Source organism: Bos mutus, chromosome 18 (assembly GCF_027580195.1).
Source record: "Bos mutus isolate GX-2022 chromosome 18, NWIPB_WYAK_1.1, whole genome shotgun sequence".
Taxonomy (NCBI): Eukaryota; Metazoa; Chordata; class Mammalia; order Artiodactyla; family Bovidae; genus Bos; species Bos mutus.
Genome location: NC_091634.1, coordinates 9,421,782 through 9,438,761, shown reverse-complemented (window position 1 = coordinate 9,438,761; position 16,980 = coordinate 9,421,782). Strand labels below are relative to the sequence as shown.

Here is a 16,980-nt window from a genome sequence, read left to right as displayed (position 1 = left end):
TGATGGTGTGCCTGGGCTGTGAGGGTGAGATGTCTAGTGTGGCTGGGGCTGAGTGAGACAGGACGGGGAGGAAATGAGGGCTGAGAGAGGTGGGGATGGTGGTGGGGTGTTCAAGCTTGTGGACCAAGGTGGTTTTTCTTCCAGGTGAGACGGGAGCTTCGGGAAGGCTCTGAGCAGAGGAGTTCAGTTGTGTCCGACTCTTTCGTGACTCTGTGGACCATAGCCCATCAGGCTCCTCTGTCCATGGGATTTTCTAGGCAAGAGTACTGGAGTGGGTTGCCATTTTCTTCTCCAGGCAATCTTCCCAACCCAGGGATCAAACCCGCGTCTCCTGCAAGTCTCCTGCATTGCAGGCAGATTCTTTACCGCTGAGCCACCAGGGAAGCCCCATGTGTGATGTCTTAGGTTTTAAAAAGATCCCCCTGAGGCCCATGAAGGGAGCAGACTGTGACAAGCACAGGTGGAAGACCCCAGTAAAGAAGCAACTGCAATAGTCCAGGCAGGAAGTGACGGTGGTCTGACTGGTGGAAGCAATGAGGCGGGAGGGGAGCAGAAGGCTGGACTCTGGAGAGGCTCTGACACTCATTACTGACCTGGTGCTGTGTTGAGAGCTTTGCCAGCTTGATCTCACCCATTCCTCACAACCTCCCAGTGAGGGAGGGAAAATGCGCTCCATTTTATTTATTTTTTTAATTTTTCCATTGCAACATGTGCTTAGTTGCTCAGTCGTGTCTGACTCTTTGCAACCCCATGAAGCCCGCCAGGCTCCTCGGTCCATGGGGAATCTCCAGGCAAGAATACTGGAGTGGGTTGCCATACCCTCCTCCAGGAAATCTTTCCAACCCAGGGATCAAACCCAGGTCTACCACAGTGCAGACAGATTCTTTACTGTCTGAGCCACCAGGGAAGCCCAAGAACACTGGAGTGGGTAGCCTATCCCTTCTCTAGGAGATCTTCCCAACCCAGGAATCTGAATCGGACTGGGGTCTCCTGCATTGCAGGTGGATTCTTTACCAGCTGAGCTACCGGGGAAGCTCCCTCATTGCAACATAGTTTATATACATGTTTTTGTTCAGTCACTAAGTGGAGTCGGACTCTTTGTGACCCCATGGACTGAAGCCTGCCAGGCTCCTCTGTCCATGGCATATCCCAGGCAAGAATACTGGAGTGTGTTGCCATTTCCTTCTCTATTATTTTTTTTATTATTATGTTTTACTTATTTTTTATTTTTATGTTTTGATATGGGCCACTTTTTAAGGTCTTCATAGAATTTGTTACAATACTGTTTCCACTTTAAGTTTTGTTTTTTCCCTGGTTTAGCTCCCCAACCAGGAATTGAACCCACACCCCCTCCATTAGAAGGCTAATTCTTAACCACTGGACCGCCAGGGAAGTCCCCTCCATTTTTACATAAGGGGAAACGGAGACACAGAGGGGCACAAAGAAGTTAAGGCACCAGCCCAAGGGCACCAAGACAGTTGCTGGGTTGAGATTCAAATGCAATTCTGATTCATTCTTGGTCCACCCATGCTTAACACTTTTCCCTGCTGGCAGCTGAAGACCAGTATGCACCAGGACAGTCTCCAAGACCCTGAGGTGGGAGGCGGCACCAAGAGTCCTTAATAAGGCTTTGGTCATTCTTTGTTATAAACCAATTTTCTTGGTCATGTGCAAAGCACTTTGTTAATGCAGTCTCAAGGCAACTGCCTAACCTCTGCAATCTTCTAATCAAACTGTTGCCCCCGTGTCCTCCCAGGGAAAAAGTCAGGAACCTTCTAAGTCTGATTTGTTATTTGGCCCCGCCCTGTTTTCCAGCTTCACATTCTTATCTTTATCCTGGCACACTAGATCCACCTTCCTTTTTGCTCCTCAAACTTCCCTTCTCCCTCCCACCTCAGGGCCTTTGCACATTCTCTTTGCCTAGAACTCCGCTCCCCCAGGTGGCTCAGTGGTAAAGAATCCACCTGCCAGTGCAGGAGGCACAGGAGACACGGGTTCGTCCCTGGGTTGGGAAGATTCCCTGGAGGAGGAAATGGCAACCCGCTACAGTATTCTTGTCTGAAGAATTCCATGGACAGAGGAGACTGGTGGGCTACAGTCCGCAGGGTCACAAAGAATGCCCCTCCCCCAGAGAATTCCTTTTGTGCTTCAAGTCTCCCCTCAAATGTCCCATCTTGGAACTTTCCCTGGAACCCTAGGGAGGGGATGGATCTCTGTTTCAAGGCTTCAGAAGGATGTACCATGGTCCAGTGTGGGCCACGTCACTGAAGCTCTTCCTCATGTCCAGGGACTCACAAAGCACCCAGCCCATAGTAGGCATATAATAAACCTTGGGAAGGGCTTCCCTGTTGGCACGAGTGGTAAAGAATCTGCTGCCAATGCAGGAGATGCAAGAGACACAGGTTCAATCTCTGGGTCAGGAAAACCCCCTGGAAGAAAAAACGACACCCCACTACAGTATTCTTGCCTGGAAAACTTCATGGGTAGAGGAGCCTGGTGCGCTATAGTCCACAGGGCTGCAAACAGTGAGATGCGACTGAGCTCACACAAATCCTGGGAAAGAGAAGGGACAAGCCAGGCCATTTGGTTTCCGAAGCTTAAGGTCTCGGAACATCATCCCCCAGTGGCTTTCAACTTTTTCTTTTAAGCGACGGAAATGTAGTTTCAACATCTCCAGTGAAACTCCAACATCCAGAGCAGATAAAAGAGAAACTGCTCTGTTAGAAGCATGGGGCAGGGTCCTGGGGGCTGGGAGCCCTGCCCATCTCCACTTGGTCCCTTAAGATTGAAAGTTCTGGGTTCCCCGGCAATTCCCTGGTGGTCCACTGGTTAGGACTCTCTATTTCCACGGAAGGGGGCACAGGTTTGATCCTTGGTCTGGGAAATAAGAACTCGTGCATTGTTGCACGGCATGACCAAAAAAAAAAAAAAAAAAAAGGAGAAAGAAAATTCTGGGTTCCCTGCCGTGTGAACACGGAGCCATGGGGGCGAGGGGCTAGATGTGGCTTTTCAGGCAAGGGAAGGAGGTCCAGAATTAAGGGGTTTCCTTTAGCCCAAGGCAATCCTCTTAAATGTGCCTAATCAGATCATTAAGCCTATTAGGTAATTAGCCCCCCAGGGTGCCTCTCCATCCATCTTCCTAAGCACCCCCCCAACAAATGACTTCCTTCCCTGAGCTCACAGAGGTGGCCCCTTGCCTGCCCTGCCCCTCAACCTGACACAGAGATGGGGCCGGTTCTCCATCTTTGGCAGGTTTAGAAGCACGGGGAGGGTTTCTCACAAGAACTCCATCCTCTTTCCTTCTTTGATTTCATTCCCCATCTTTTCTCCAGCCAGGGCCACTTCCTCACCTTCCCTCTTGAAGACTGTTCCACAGAAAACTGGGGACCCCCTCACTCCCCTCGCTCACACTTCCTCAGGTTTCGTCTGAGAAGCCCTGAATGAAATGACAGAAACAGCCCTCAACTGAGCGCCGACTTCTGTCACTGATGGGTGGTGTGGCCTTGGGTGAGTCACCTCACTTCTTTGGGCCTCTGTTTTTTTCATCTCTAAAATGGGGACAGGATAGCGCTGTCTTCTGGGGTTAACTGTCATTCATTCAATGCTCATTCGTGGAGTACTTAGGATGGTCTCAGGCACGTAGACCACTTTAGAAATGTCAGGTGTCATCATCATCATAATCATCATTTTTACTATTACCTATTTCATGAACACAGGCAAAGCTCTTATCACAGCATCTGGCACACACTAAGTGCTCTATCAATGTAGAAATGCGCCTCGAAGGTTTGGGGTTTTGTTAGGAAATAGGAGGATGAGGGGATGCCACTTCCTTCATCACCTCTCCTCAGGCTTCTCCCTGCTTTTTGGAGGAGGAACGTGTTCTCATTGATAAGAAACTAGGCTCTGCTTCCACTCGCCTTCCAGCATCTACCTCTCTTCCTGAATTGTTACATCCCTCTGTACTGTTATTTCCTTGCTCTTTCTCTCCCTCCCTTCCTTTCTCCCTCCCTCCCTCCAACAAACCCTTCCTGAGCATCCACTACGTGCCAGGCCTTGTTTTAGATCCTGGGGACATAGCAGAGAACAAGACAGACAGTCCATGCCTTTTAAGTCCCTTCCCTCTTAAAATGTAAATGCATCTATTTAAAGAGGACATTGAAAAAAATTATTGCTAATAGAGTTTGAAGGACTGGTTATATTTTTTTCCTCCCAAAGCACATTCATCTAAACCCAAAATGATTCCCCTGAAAAAGTCTGTCCACGGAATCCCTGCTTAAACCACCCTGTGGGTGCCTGGTGGTCCCTATATCAGACTAGTGGAAGTTTGGAGGCCCCTCCTCAGAGATCAGGGTCCTACAGAGAGTGACCAGCCGAGACCTCCCACCTGTAGAAGCTCAGAATTCTAAGGTCCTGGAGTCCCCATGGCAGCCCACAGTCTGCTCTAGCGCTCTTCAGATTCTTCTTCATTTCCCATCGTGGGACGCTCACCTCCTCCAGGAAGGAGCCAGGCTTCTATCTACCAGCCTGCCTCGAAGCAAAGGGCAGACACGAGACATCAGCTGAACCCAGAAGCCCCTGGATCTCACATATCCCACCCTGTTTGAACCACCAAGGTTCTGCCTGTGAAAAAGTTCTACTGAAGCAAAATGCCAGAACTTTCCACCCACCCACCGTTCCCCAACCCCCTTCAGCTTTTCCCTTGGGGTCCAGATAGTTGCTCCCTCTACACAGGACGGCGACTAAAGATGCCAATTTCAGCTCTCCTGGTTCCCCTCTACTGCAGTTTCAATATTTCCACCTTGGGATCGGGCTGTCTTTCCTTCTTCTAGTCATTCTGGGTTTCTGGTCTCCTCCACTCCCATGTACCTGATCCTCAGAAAAGCTTATAAAGGCTTCCAACAAGGAACCAATACTCCTCTACCTCCATAAATAATGTTGACTTACCCAAGACATTTGGGGTGCTATGTATGGGGAGAGTGGCCCTCTTTTTCTGTATTTTTTTGGCTGTGTTGTATGGCTTGTAGGATCTTAGTCCCCTGACCAGGGATTGAACCCACGCCCTTGGCAGTGAAAGCACAGATTCCTAACCACTGGACCACCAGGGAATTCCCAAGAGTGGCACTTTTTACTCAGCATTGACACGGAAAGATGGTATGGATGCAGGACAGGGCTGTTCACTACACAGGTAGGACAGAAGTGAATGCAGCAGAGGTGGGGTTTTTGGTGACTGTATGTTTGGGGGGAACCAAAGTAGGGGTGTTGTACTTATGGTACCTGCTCTTGTGTGGGGGTAGGGGTGGAAGCATCAATGTGTTCTGTGAGGTCTGAGGAGGCTGGGGTGGGATGCTGATATTGTCACTGGGAGTGTGTGAGGAAAAGCTGGTGGTGGAAAAGATGCTGGGGTGTGGTCGGTACCACTGAGGAGGGGCGGGACATTGGTGGGTGATGTCTTTCTGTGAATGATGGTGCTGCCCGTCCTTGCGAGAGATATAATACAACCAAGACATGCTTCTGAAGGGATGAGATGCTGAGAGGTGCGATGCTGTCTTTGAGCTGTGACACTCTCTCCGACAGATAGATGGACAGGGCGTGATTTCCTTTGGGCAAATCACCAGTGGATGGTGAATCAGGAACGTGACATTCTCCAGAGGAGTAATAATAATAACGATGGCTATTGTTTATTGAGAGCTTACTCAGTCTGCCAGACCTGATACTGTGTATCAAGCATCTTGCTGAATTCACACAACGGCACTGAACCCACATACACAATCTCACTGAACCCACACGACAGCCTGGAGTGGTAGAGGTGGATATTACAGTTCCCATTTTCCAAATGAGGAGACTGAGGCTCGGAGCAGTGAAAGAATGTGCCCAAGGGTCACACACCAAGCACACGGCAGTGACGAGAGGAACCCCGGAGGCTCTCACTCTAGGGCTAGTAACCTTGGTGATAACTGTGTTAAAGATCGAGGATCTCAGGAGCAAGGCCTGGCTGGTGTCAGCTATGACTAGGGTGTGAGGTCTGTGTGCGTGTGTATGGGGGAGTTGATGTTTCTGTAAATGTAGGGGTGACAGGGATGGGAATACAGTCAGGTGTATAGGGGGCAGTCCAGTGGCACCTTAAGAATTATCATCTGTGGGACTCCTCTAGTGGTCCAGTGGTTAGGATTCCGTGCTTTCACTGGCAGGGTCTGAGTTCGATCCCTGGTTAGGGAACCAAGATCCCACATGCCTCATGGTATGGCCAAAAAAAAAAAAAAGAGTTATCGTCTGTACTCAAGGGGGACATTCTTTGTTACTGTGCCACCAGACCAGGACTATGTTTCTCTGGTGAATTCCCAACTGGAGCCTCCACTCAGCCTCCTCGTTCACGCCTGCCTGTCCGTAGTGCCCAGAAGCCGCTTTTAACAGCCACCATCTCCTCTACAAGCCCCTAAGCTGGCCCCAGGGGCAGGAGTTCAGTCTGCTGGGACTTACTACAAAAATTTCTTACCCCCGACCCTCAGTTTCCTCGATGGAAAATGGGGTTCACTATAGTGTCTACTCATCCAATGGACCCAGCCTCCCGAGTTCAAATCCCGGCTCTGCCTCTTATTCACTAACTAACCTTGGGCAAGTTAATTAACCTCTCTGTGCCTCAATGTGTCACCTATAAGATGGGTAACATAATAGAATTGTAAGGATTATTAAATGATTGAGTGCCAAGTGTTTTCCATAATACTTCTGATGTACTGTGGCGCCATAAATGTCATTGTTACAATTTACTATTATTATTATCATCAGATCATAGAGTGTTGGGAGAATTAAATGAAATACTGCATGTAAGGTATTAAGCAATAAAATTGGTAGCTACTATCATCATTCTGATTATTTTTATTTCCCCATTTGGCAGATGGTGACACTGAAGCTCAGAAAAGGAGTGAGGTTGACCCAGCATCCCACAGACATGAAAGAATTATTGGAAGGAGCCCTCAATTTTGAGATGAAAAGTCCTGGATGCTTGCCCAGCTCTGCCCCTGAGCATTTCTGTAAACGGAGGACCGTCCTTTCGTATCTCCTGGCCTCAGTTTCCCCTGGGCCAACAGACAGGAGGTGGACGAGTCGGGAGGACAGGGTCCCTAAGGCTTCATCTGTTTCCCCCCTGCTGGAGGAGGGCTGAGCACATGGGAACCGGGCGGCCCAGGGTTGGAGAGATCCCAGTTCCCCCACTTATGAGCTGTGTGACTTCAGGCAAGTGGCTTCATTTTGCTGAGCCTCAGTTTTCCTCATCTGAAAAAGCAGCTCAAATCATCTCCCCTGAGGATTGAATTGGGAGATTACTCCATGTTTCAGAGCCTGAGTCGTAGTAGGTGCCAAACGCTAGGACTTCACCGTCCTTGGCAACATCACTGTTAAATGGTGCCGTTTTGCTCTGACTGCTCAGATTTTGAACATCTCAGCCCTTTAAGAGAAGACAGGGATGAGATCTCTTCCCTCCCCCCAGCAGGGGCGGGGCTGGACCACCGGACTGGGCTCAGGACTGACCGCCTGGGTCCCCAGACCCTCTCCAGGACTGGGAATGGCAGTGAGGCAGGAAGGAGGCGAGGAAGTGGCCGGGACACATTCATGTGTGTGCTGGGGGTGGGGGAGCAGGAAGAAGGACAGGAAACTCCCTCCCACCCCTCCCCCAACTTCCCTTTCCTCCAATTTCTGCTGGACACCCTCAAAGGCAGCCAGGGGTTCCCCGATTCCTATCTCACCTGGACAGGGGTGGCAGGGGGCTGGGATGGGAAGAAGAGATTCAGCTCCCGTCATCCAAGGAGAGGAGGTGGGAGGTCCCCACCGCACCCACTAGAAGAGTTTCGCTCTGCCCCAGGCCACCCCTTTCCCATCCGGAGGAAGAGGCCAGAGGAAGCGTTAAGATTTTGGCCAAGGTGACCGCTGGGAGGGGCATGTCTGCTCTGGGGTCTCCCTCCTTCCAGGGAGTTAATAGGCTGGGCTCTCTGAGTCCCCTGACAAACCCTACCCCACGGGCAGACATACACCTAGAGTTTCCAGCTCGGCTTTTATTCTCTGGTCCACATACCTCTTCACACACACACTGTGAGGGTCCCTCTTGTCTTCTAAACACACCCTTTATGTGTTGTCAAACATTCAGCCATCACGCACATACATACACACACTCTCCCCCTTGTCATACGTACAGAGAATCATCCCCACACCAACCATTTCACACACAACCCCTTGTTACACATATATACACACTCAGGTGTCACACACAGACCTTCCCTTTTCACACCCCTTAGGTGTCACATGCACACGTTCCTGCTCCCTGTCACATGGGCCCCATCCTTCCCTCTCCTTGTTACACACCCTCCTGAATTTCACCCAGCCTCTCCCCCGCCATACACCCACCTTCCCTGTTGCACACACCCCCTCTGATGTCACCGTTGCACACCTCCATGTGTCACACCCAGCCACAGCCTCTCTGGAGTCACACCCACACTCTTTTCTTGTCATATACCCTCACCAGCTTCTCCTGGTCCCACCCCACCCGGGACACGCCTGTGTCACACACACTGAACTGCCTTCTTCTCATCCACAAGGCCTCTCATGGCTCATACCCAGAGCCGGCCCATTCGGCAGGCAGCCCACACACACCCCCTTGCATGTCACACAGACCCTCTCTCTCATGTGTCACACTCTTCCACAGTCCCCTCTGGGGTGACATGCACACACTTGTCACACATACCCTTCCGAGGGTCTCAAACATGAAGCCCAGCCCCTTTCATTTCTTACACACACACACACACACACACACACACACCCTTCTTCCTGTCATATCCATGATCCCTAATGTCACACATCCAGGCCTTACAGGGCTAACACGTATACACATGAACACACACACACACCTGTCCCGACCACACATTCTCTCACTGAGCTTTCCACACCCACCCTTTCCCCCATGTCACCCAACACACCCACCCAGCTTGTCCCCAGCACAATCCCGCCCGTGGCCCACACATGCCTCCCTCGGGCGCAACCCTGGCTCAGGACATCCCCAGGGAGGCTCCGGGTCCACAGGCCTCCTCAGCTCCTTCCCCTCCCCCCGCCAGGACACGCCAGCTTGGGAACACCCCTGCCCCGAAACGGTCACATCACACACCCCTCAAGGACACAGAGACACCCGCTCGGAGGGACCCACGCCCCCCATCCTTTGCGCGCCCCCAAGGACACTTACCACCCCCTCCCCCTCAGCCCCTCTCATCGCAGACAAAGCTCCCGGCCCCGGGCCCGCGGCGAGAGGGGGAAGGGGGCCGGTTCCCTCCCCAACTCCCCTCTCCTTTCCAGTCTAGGGAGGGGCGCCCTTCCCCTCCCCTGAGCCCTTGCACCTGCCGTTTGCGGGGGAGGGCGGTGGAGAAAGGCGAGGCCCCCGCCCGTTCCCCCGCGCCGAACCGCGGCCCCTTCTCACCTCCCGTGTTGCTGCGCTTGGTGCAGACCACCTCGGGGGGCGTTTCGAGGGGCCTCTTGCGGGAATCCGGGGCCTCGGGCTCCATGGGGGGGGCCTGGGGCGGCGGCTGCTGCTGCTGCGGCGGCTGCGGCGGCGACGGCGGCGGCTGCTGGGGAGGCTGGGGCTGCGGCGGCGGCGGCGGCGGGGGCGGCGGCGGCTGCGGGGCCGCGGAGGCCGTGAAGAGGCCGTGCACCGCGCCGGCGGCCATCATCCTCATGGTGGGGGGGGGCGGGGGGACGGGGGAGGGGGAGGGGAGGGGATGTGGGAGGGGGAGGGGGCGGCGGCGGCGGGATGGGGGAGGGGGAACCCCGGAGAGGGGAGGAGGGAGGGAGCTGGTTCTGGGGGGCTGACAGAGCCCGGAGAGCGGATGTGAGCGGGACAGGAGGGAAAAGGGGGTCTCGGAGAGGACCCAGAGAGAACTGAGGGGTGGGGTCTGTCGCAAGATCACAGAGGCCGGGGACTGGCCACGCCACTGGAGGGGACGGGACCCCCTTCTTTGCTCCCCGGGCAGAGGGCCGAGCCCCCCAGACCCTGCCCGGGGCGGGGGGCCGGAGGAACGGGGCCGGAGGTAGGAGGCGGAGGCGGCCGCTAGTGGGGACCCGGGGGGCGGCGAGCGCGGGCGGCAGCAGCGGCTGGGCTGGCGGTGGTTGCTGGCCCGAGCATCTTCTTCCCGGAGACTCCCACAGCGGCCTGGCCCCTCCCACCAGCGCAAGGTCACGCCCATGCAGGTCAGGGCCACGCCCTTCGGCGCCCCATTGGTCTGCCCTTGAAGCCTGGACCACGCCCCCTGGGCTGACCACGCCCCCCCCTCAGGCACTAGAGGGACCAGGCTACAGTAAGGACCCTAAGCTCCTTCGCACGTTCCCCACCCCTCGCCGTAATGAGCGTTTATTGAGCACTTACCGTGTGCCAGGTCCGGTTCTCAGTAAGCACGTCACAAACATTTAACCTTACAGCAACCCACTCTGTGAGGTATTCCTGTTATCTCCATTTTACTGATGAGGAAACTGAGCCTCAGTCACCGGACATCACTTGGTCGCGATAAGAAAGCCTGCTTCACATATCTCCCACCCCTGACAGCAGGAAATTGTTCCTCAAATCTTTCTTCTCTCACTTGAAGAATCAACAAAGTTAACTGCAAGGGCTCAGGGAATTGAGTCAATGGACACCTGACTCAAAACATGGAGCGCTGATCCTAGTACCCAGCTGACAGTTCAGTCGGTAGCACTTAACAAACCTTCCAAATGCCAGGCACTGTCCCGAACACTGGGATACAACAGGGAACGAAACAGTTTTGGCCCTTAAAGAGTAAGTATTACTATACATGGCATTAAGAAAACCTGATTTTCAGATGACAAGATGGAGGCCCAGGAACTTGGAGTGTGTCTTGTCCGAGGGCACACAGGTAGATAGAGGGAAAACTGGGATTAAAGCACAGGACAAGCTTAATTTCAGAGCCCAAAGTCACTATAAGTAGAGGGCCCTTCCTGAGAATGGATCATTGCTAATATTCGATTTTGTCTGATACATGAAGATTTTCTTCTTCCTGAATTTCTGGTCTCCAAGGATTTTTTTTTTCTTCCTAGGTCAGCCAGAGGTAAGATTTGGCTCAGAGGGGGCTTGAATGGGGGTAACTGTGGCAGCTGGGGGCCTCCTCCTTCTGCTCCGTCCCACTCCTGTCCCTCCTCTTCCACGCTCTCAGGTCCCCAGGATGAGATGGGGAAGGTAGCAGATGGCCTGGGGTGGATGGGGTGGCTGCCCATCTGTCCCCTCCCCCTGCATTGTCCCCAGAGCCAAGGGGGATGGGAGGGGGTCGTGGTCCACTGCAGTCTGGATCCTCCCCTTCCATCTTCTTGGAGGGAGCTGAGGAGCTGGTTGCCATGGAGACAGGGAAGAGGCAGGGGGATGTAGGGAGATACTGGGGTCAGGCAGAGATCCACACTTTCGACCATTCAGGCCACATATACTCACATCACACAGGTATATATACCCAAACATCCATGGAGTCAGATGTGAAGGTCCCCCCAACACAGAGTCACACGGGGCCCCTCTGCAGATACACAGGTGCACACTCAATAGTTTGACACAGGCACACTCTGATATATGAAGACTCACAGGAAATAGGCATACACTAACACACGGACACACAGATGCCCATAATACATAATGTGCATTCACTCATGTGGACCCAAAGCCACACCACAGGCTCTCATGCACAAAAAGATACATATCTGATATCTGAGTGTGTCCCTGGTGCCCCTGTTCAGAGCCAAAACAACTCCACACTTGGCCACACACACACTGAGAAGTTACAAGTATATGATCAAAACCACAAGACATACACAGCCTATGTTACATAAGGCATACATGCTAGGGACATGTGATGTACAGACTGACAGGCTCACTTATGTCTTCTACACTAATTGGGGAATCACACACATTTAGATACGTAGCCCATGTAGACTAAAGCACAAAATGCACGGGACTTCACAGGCTACTCAGCGACACTTGTAACACACACGAGTTCTGTGTGCAGCTCAGCCCCCACCCTCAAGTCATGCCTGCAGTCCCAGCTCCACACCGCACCCCCCCACAAGCTCTCCCGTTTGGACACATACAACAGCACGGTCGGTCACGCACTCACACTCACACACAAACACAAACCTCCTCCTAGATATTTTTAAACCCAGGCTAGTTCTGCTGCTATGGCAACCGCCCCAAACCCATCGCCATAGCAACCTAACGTCAGCTTTCCAAGCACCAAATCCTGGGGGATTGCAGGGCCCCAGCCAGAGGCTGGTGGAGGGGGTTGTTGCACCCTCTGCCATCATCTGTGCCACCCCAGTAACCTCACCTTAGACCCTTTAGGGAAGCACTCACCCTAGGCTGTAGAAGGAGGGCTATAAGACCCCTGGACAGAGCTGCAGGTGAGGGCAGGTCTCAACTAGCTTTGTCCTCCTGCCCCATCAGAACTTTATGGAAGGGCTCATGGGACAAAGGTCAACCTGGGCTGGACACACACAAGCCTAGCTTTGAAACCTAGCTCTGCCATTTACCTGCTGTGTGGCTTGGGCATGTCCTTACCCTCTCTGAGTCAGTTTTTCTTAATTTGGAAAATGTTCTTGTTGCTGATGCTCACATCCTGAAGGACTATTCTGACTTAGTGGTTAGAAGCTCAGGCAAATTTGCATCCACATTCTGACTCTCCCACTTCCTAGCTGTGCTAACTCAGGCAAGAACCTCCTCTTCTCTGTGACAAAGTTGGGGGGCAAATAGCAGTCAAATTTCACAGGGCAATTGGGAAATTCCCAATCAAGGAGTGTGGCCACTGATCTAAGAACTTTGCACAAATCCCAATGTATTTAAGTCTTAAGCATGGCTTCATGGGTAGGTATTATTATCATTCCTATTTTGCAAAAAAGGAAATTGAGGCTCAGCGAGCTTGCCTGGGATCACACAGCTACAAAGTTTTGAAGCAGGTTATTTGAAGCCAGGCAGTCAAAGATGCTTCCTTAGCCATTTATCTCTCTTGACTCAAAAAGAGTGGATTCTTGGAAATGCTTTCTAGCCTCAGTTTTCTAACCTGAAAAATGGGGGTTCAAACAGTACGGCTGGATGGGGTGTTGAAGAATTTGATGGGCTCTGGAGATAAGTTGTTCTTCGGTTTGGTGGGGAAGAGACTGGGAGGGGCAGGGTAAGAGGGCAAGTGGGCAGGCTCAAGAGGGAGGTTGGCTGAGACCTGAGCCCTGCTCTCCTTCTTCCCAGCCTGGGGACCTCAGACTTGAGCGTTCTCCAGTATGAGCCTCAGTCTCGCCATCGGTCAACTGCGAGTCTTAACAGTGCTCCCAGTGTGGCTCAGAGTCCAAGACGAAAGCAGGTAAAATCACTTGGCGTGGGTCCCAGCAAAGAGAGAAATCTAAGCTGATATTAACATTATCCATCCAGTCTGTGCATGGGATTTACGAGAGGCAGTCTGTGTAGTGCAGGGTTTGGCAAAATATTTTGACCCACAGTAAGAAACACATTTCCATCGTGATTCCAATGCATGAAACACTGAGACAAAAGTTTCTTGAAATCATACTTCTCCTGTACCTTCATCCATACTATGTCTATACTATGGTGCCCAGACTCTGATCCATTTTAGACTATTGAAAAATGCTGGTTGATTCTACGGTCTGCTCACAGTATGAAAGACCCTGGGGGGGAGGTTTCAAGGTGGAAATCCTGGAGTCATTGGAGGATTTTAAGCAGCGGAGTAACATGGGAATTAAAAGGCTAGTGGAGGGGAAGGGGCCAGCCTGGGGTCTGTTTGAGCCCAACAGACCCTAGACAGGAGGGGCTTTTTGCCTGAATGCCAGTAGGGGCAGGGGAGGTGGAGGGGTGTGATCTCTTTGCAGGGACACATGCCAAGTGATTTTACCTGCTTTGATCTTGGACTCTCGGCCACACCGGGAGCACTGTCAGGGTACATAGAATAGTTAATGTGGTGGATTGAACACAGTGTATTGTGGTTATGAGCATCAAACCGAAAGGCAAATCTTCACTCAGTCCATCCAACAAAGAAATTTTTGAGCACTTACTACATGTTGGACATTGTTCTAGGCACTGGAGGTGGGGCAGTGAACAAAACAGACACCAATTCCTGACCTCACAAGCTCATGTTTCAGGGAGGTAGAGGATAAAAAGCAAAAGAAGTAACATATAGTCTGTTGGATGATGGTAAGTGCCACGGAGAAAAATAACACCAAGGAGGGATGAGGGATTGGGGTGCAGGGAATGGGAGGGAGGCTGAAGTTTTGTTTTGTTTTTTTTTCTTTTGAATGAGCCAAGCAGCTTATGGGATCTTAGTTCTCTGACCAGGGATTGAACCCGGGCCCTTGTCAGTGAAAGGGCAGAGTCCTAACCCTGAGACTGCCAGGGAATTCTCTACAATTTTAAATTGAGTGAGTGACAAGGAAGACCTCGCCAAGGAGGTGACCTTGGAGCAGAAGAGGAAGAAGGTGAGACAGCGAGCCATGTGGGTCTCTGGAGGAAGATAGGGTGCAAAGGACCTGAGGCTGGAGTGCACCTGGCTTGTTGGAGGAAAAAGGAGGCTCCCAGGGAAGCTAGAGAAGAGTTGGGGAGGGGAGAGCAGGAGGGGTCAAGGCAGAGAGGAGTTAGAAAGGGAACACTGTGTCTGCTTTGAGGACCATTGTAAAGACTTGGCTTTGACTTCGAGTTAGATGGGCACTGTGGGAGGATTTGGAGGAAGGATTTGAGTCAACTTACAGTTTTTTTTTTTTTAATTTAATACTAGCAATGACTTTCTTTTTCTAAAAATTTATTTATTTGGCTGTGCTGGGTCTTAGTTGCAGCACGTGAACTCAGTTGCAGCTTGTGGGATCTACTTCCCTGACTAGGGATCAAACCTGGGCCCCTTGCATTGGGAAGCACAAGTCTTAGCCACTGAACACCCAGGGAGGTCTCTGAGTTAGGTTTTATCACAAGCTCTTTCTGGCTGTACATGAAGGACAGTATGTGGGGCGCTGGGGAAGAAGTAAGGAGCCCAGGGAGGAGACGATGGTGACCATCCAGGTGAGAGGTGCTGATGGCTGGACCGGGGCGGTAGATAGTGCAGCTGGGGAGATAACGCTGGAGTCCCTGTTCACCCGTGTGACTTTTGACTGATCATTACATCTCTCCAGAACCTCTGTTTCCCGGTTTACGGATGGGAGTGATAATAAAGCACCTACCTCTCAGGGCTCCTGTCTGGTCTCCGTGTGATAGAGTGTGGACAGCCGTTAGCACAGCACCACAAACGTGGCCTGCCATTGTCACCGACATTGTCTGCACGGTTCCCAGACCAGGGAGGATCTGTGTCCTGTCCAGTGGAGCAAGGATGGGCTTTGGGAGGTGGGATGAAGAGAGGAAGTCTGATCTTGTGGGATTTGTGTTTACCTGAGTCAGAGAACCTTAGAGCAAAAATTCTTGTGCTGAGAGAGACTTGAAGGTCTTTTATTCCTCATAGCTGTGTGTGTGTGTGTGTGTGTGTGTGTGTGTGTGTGTAGGATGAGGAAGTGAAGATCCAGAGAACGGCTTTATCTTGCTGGGAGCCCACGGTTAGCTGGAGGCTGAGCCAGGGCTAGAGTCCATCCCCACCTGTGTTCCCCATCCTGGGTGCCTCTCTGGTGATCACGCCTTCTGACCACATCTCTCCCTCCCCCTCTGCCCCAGCCTCAACATCTTCCTGGGACTTCCTACTGCCTGTGGGATAAATTCCAAACTCTCCCAGTCTCTCGGGCCAAAACCTTGCATTCGCCCTTGGCGTCCCCTCTTTCCCTCACACCCACATCCAATCTGTCAGCAAACCTTGGCTGTGGCACCTTTAGATTTCAAATCTGACCTCCGTCTCGCTGCCTCTATCAACACGACCAAGGTCCACACCCCCCCCCGTCTGGGTTCTCAACGGGAGCCCCTGTCCCGAGCTCCTCACTTCTGCCCATCCTCGCCTCTCCTTTTGACAGCAGCTGGAGCCAACCTTTAAAAAGGCAAGTCAGGGACTTCCCTGGGGGTCCGGTGGTTTCCACTTTAGGAGGTGCATGCAGGTTGGATCCCTGGTCTGGGAACTAAGATGCCATGTGCTAAGCACCCAAAATTAAAGGCAAATCAGATCACACACTGTGTTGTATGCAAGAGAAATAAAACTGGGGTCTCTGTAAGAACACTGAGGAGTAATATAGAATTCTTGCCTTAAGCTTGGTGGAGGGAGGTGAAGCTTTTTGTGCCATCTCTCACATGCTGTGGATAGGGAAACCGAGAAATGAAGTCACTTGCTGCAGAGCTAGGAATTGAACCCTGGCAGCCTGGCTGCTGAAGTCACCCCCACCCCCCCAACTACCGCTTCACTCTACTCTACTACTTCTCTCCCTCTCGAGTCCTTCTCTTCTCAGTCAAATTTTCTAGGTACACGCCCACCCCCTCCATCATCTCTCCCCTCCCTGGGAACATCTACGATTCTCAGGCTTAAAACCACAAGTGCAAAGGCTGAAGCTGATTTCTGCACAATCATCTTTGGTGGGATTTAATTTTAGTCATTTCCCTTCCTTGGTCTTCCTCCTCCTGTAAGCACCCACTCTAGTGTGCTTAATTTTTGGCCTCCAATCTTTCTTCTACTCTTTTACAAAGATCCCTGTGTATCCTTAAGGTCAGTTTTGTTGTCTGTGTTTTAAATTTGCAAAATATCACTTAGTGACGAACCTCATTATCTTTCTTTTCTGAGCGCTCTAATGTGGCTGTGCTTATTTCCAGCTCCTGTGGAGTGAGTCTTTTTATTATTATTATTAAAAAATTTTTTTTTGGCTGTGCAGCATGTGGGATCTCAGGTCCCTCACCAGGGATGGAACCCACATTCCCCTGCACTGGAACCGTGGAATCTTAACCACTGCACCACCAGAGAAGTCCCAGGAATGAGTCTTACAGACTCTGAAGGGGCTGTCCGTGTTCAAGTC

The 16,980-nt window shown here is 51.8% G+C and overlaps 1 protein-coding gene across 1 annotated transcript in view; it reads right to left on the bottom strand.

Annotated features, from left to right (window-relative positions):
• NOVA2 (NOVA alternative splicing regulator 2) overlaps positions 1–10,161 on the bottom strand; it is a 32,467-nt gene extending 22,306 nt beyond the window's left edge. Inside the window, exon 1 of the mRNA XM_070387482.1 lies at positions 9,455–10,161. Within this exon, the coding sequence (XP_070243583.1) occupies positions 9,455–9,710 (256 nt within the window). The 5' untranslated portion in view covers positions 9,711–10,161. The remainder of the gene's footprint in view (positions 1–9,454) is intronic.
• Positions 10,162–16,980: the final 6,819 nt, after the last annotated feature.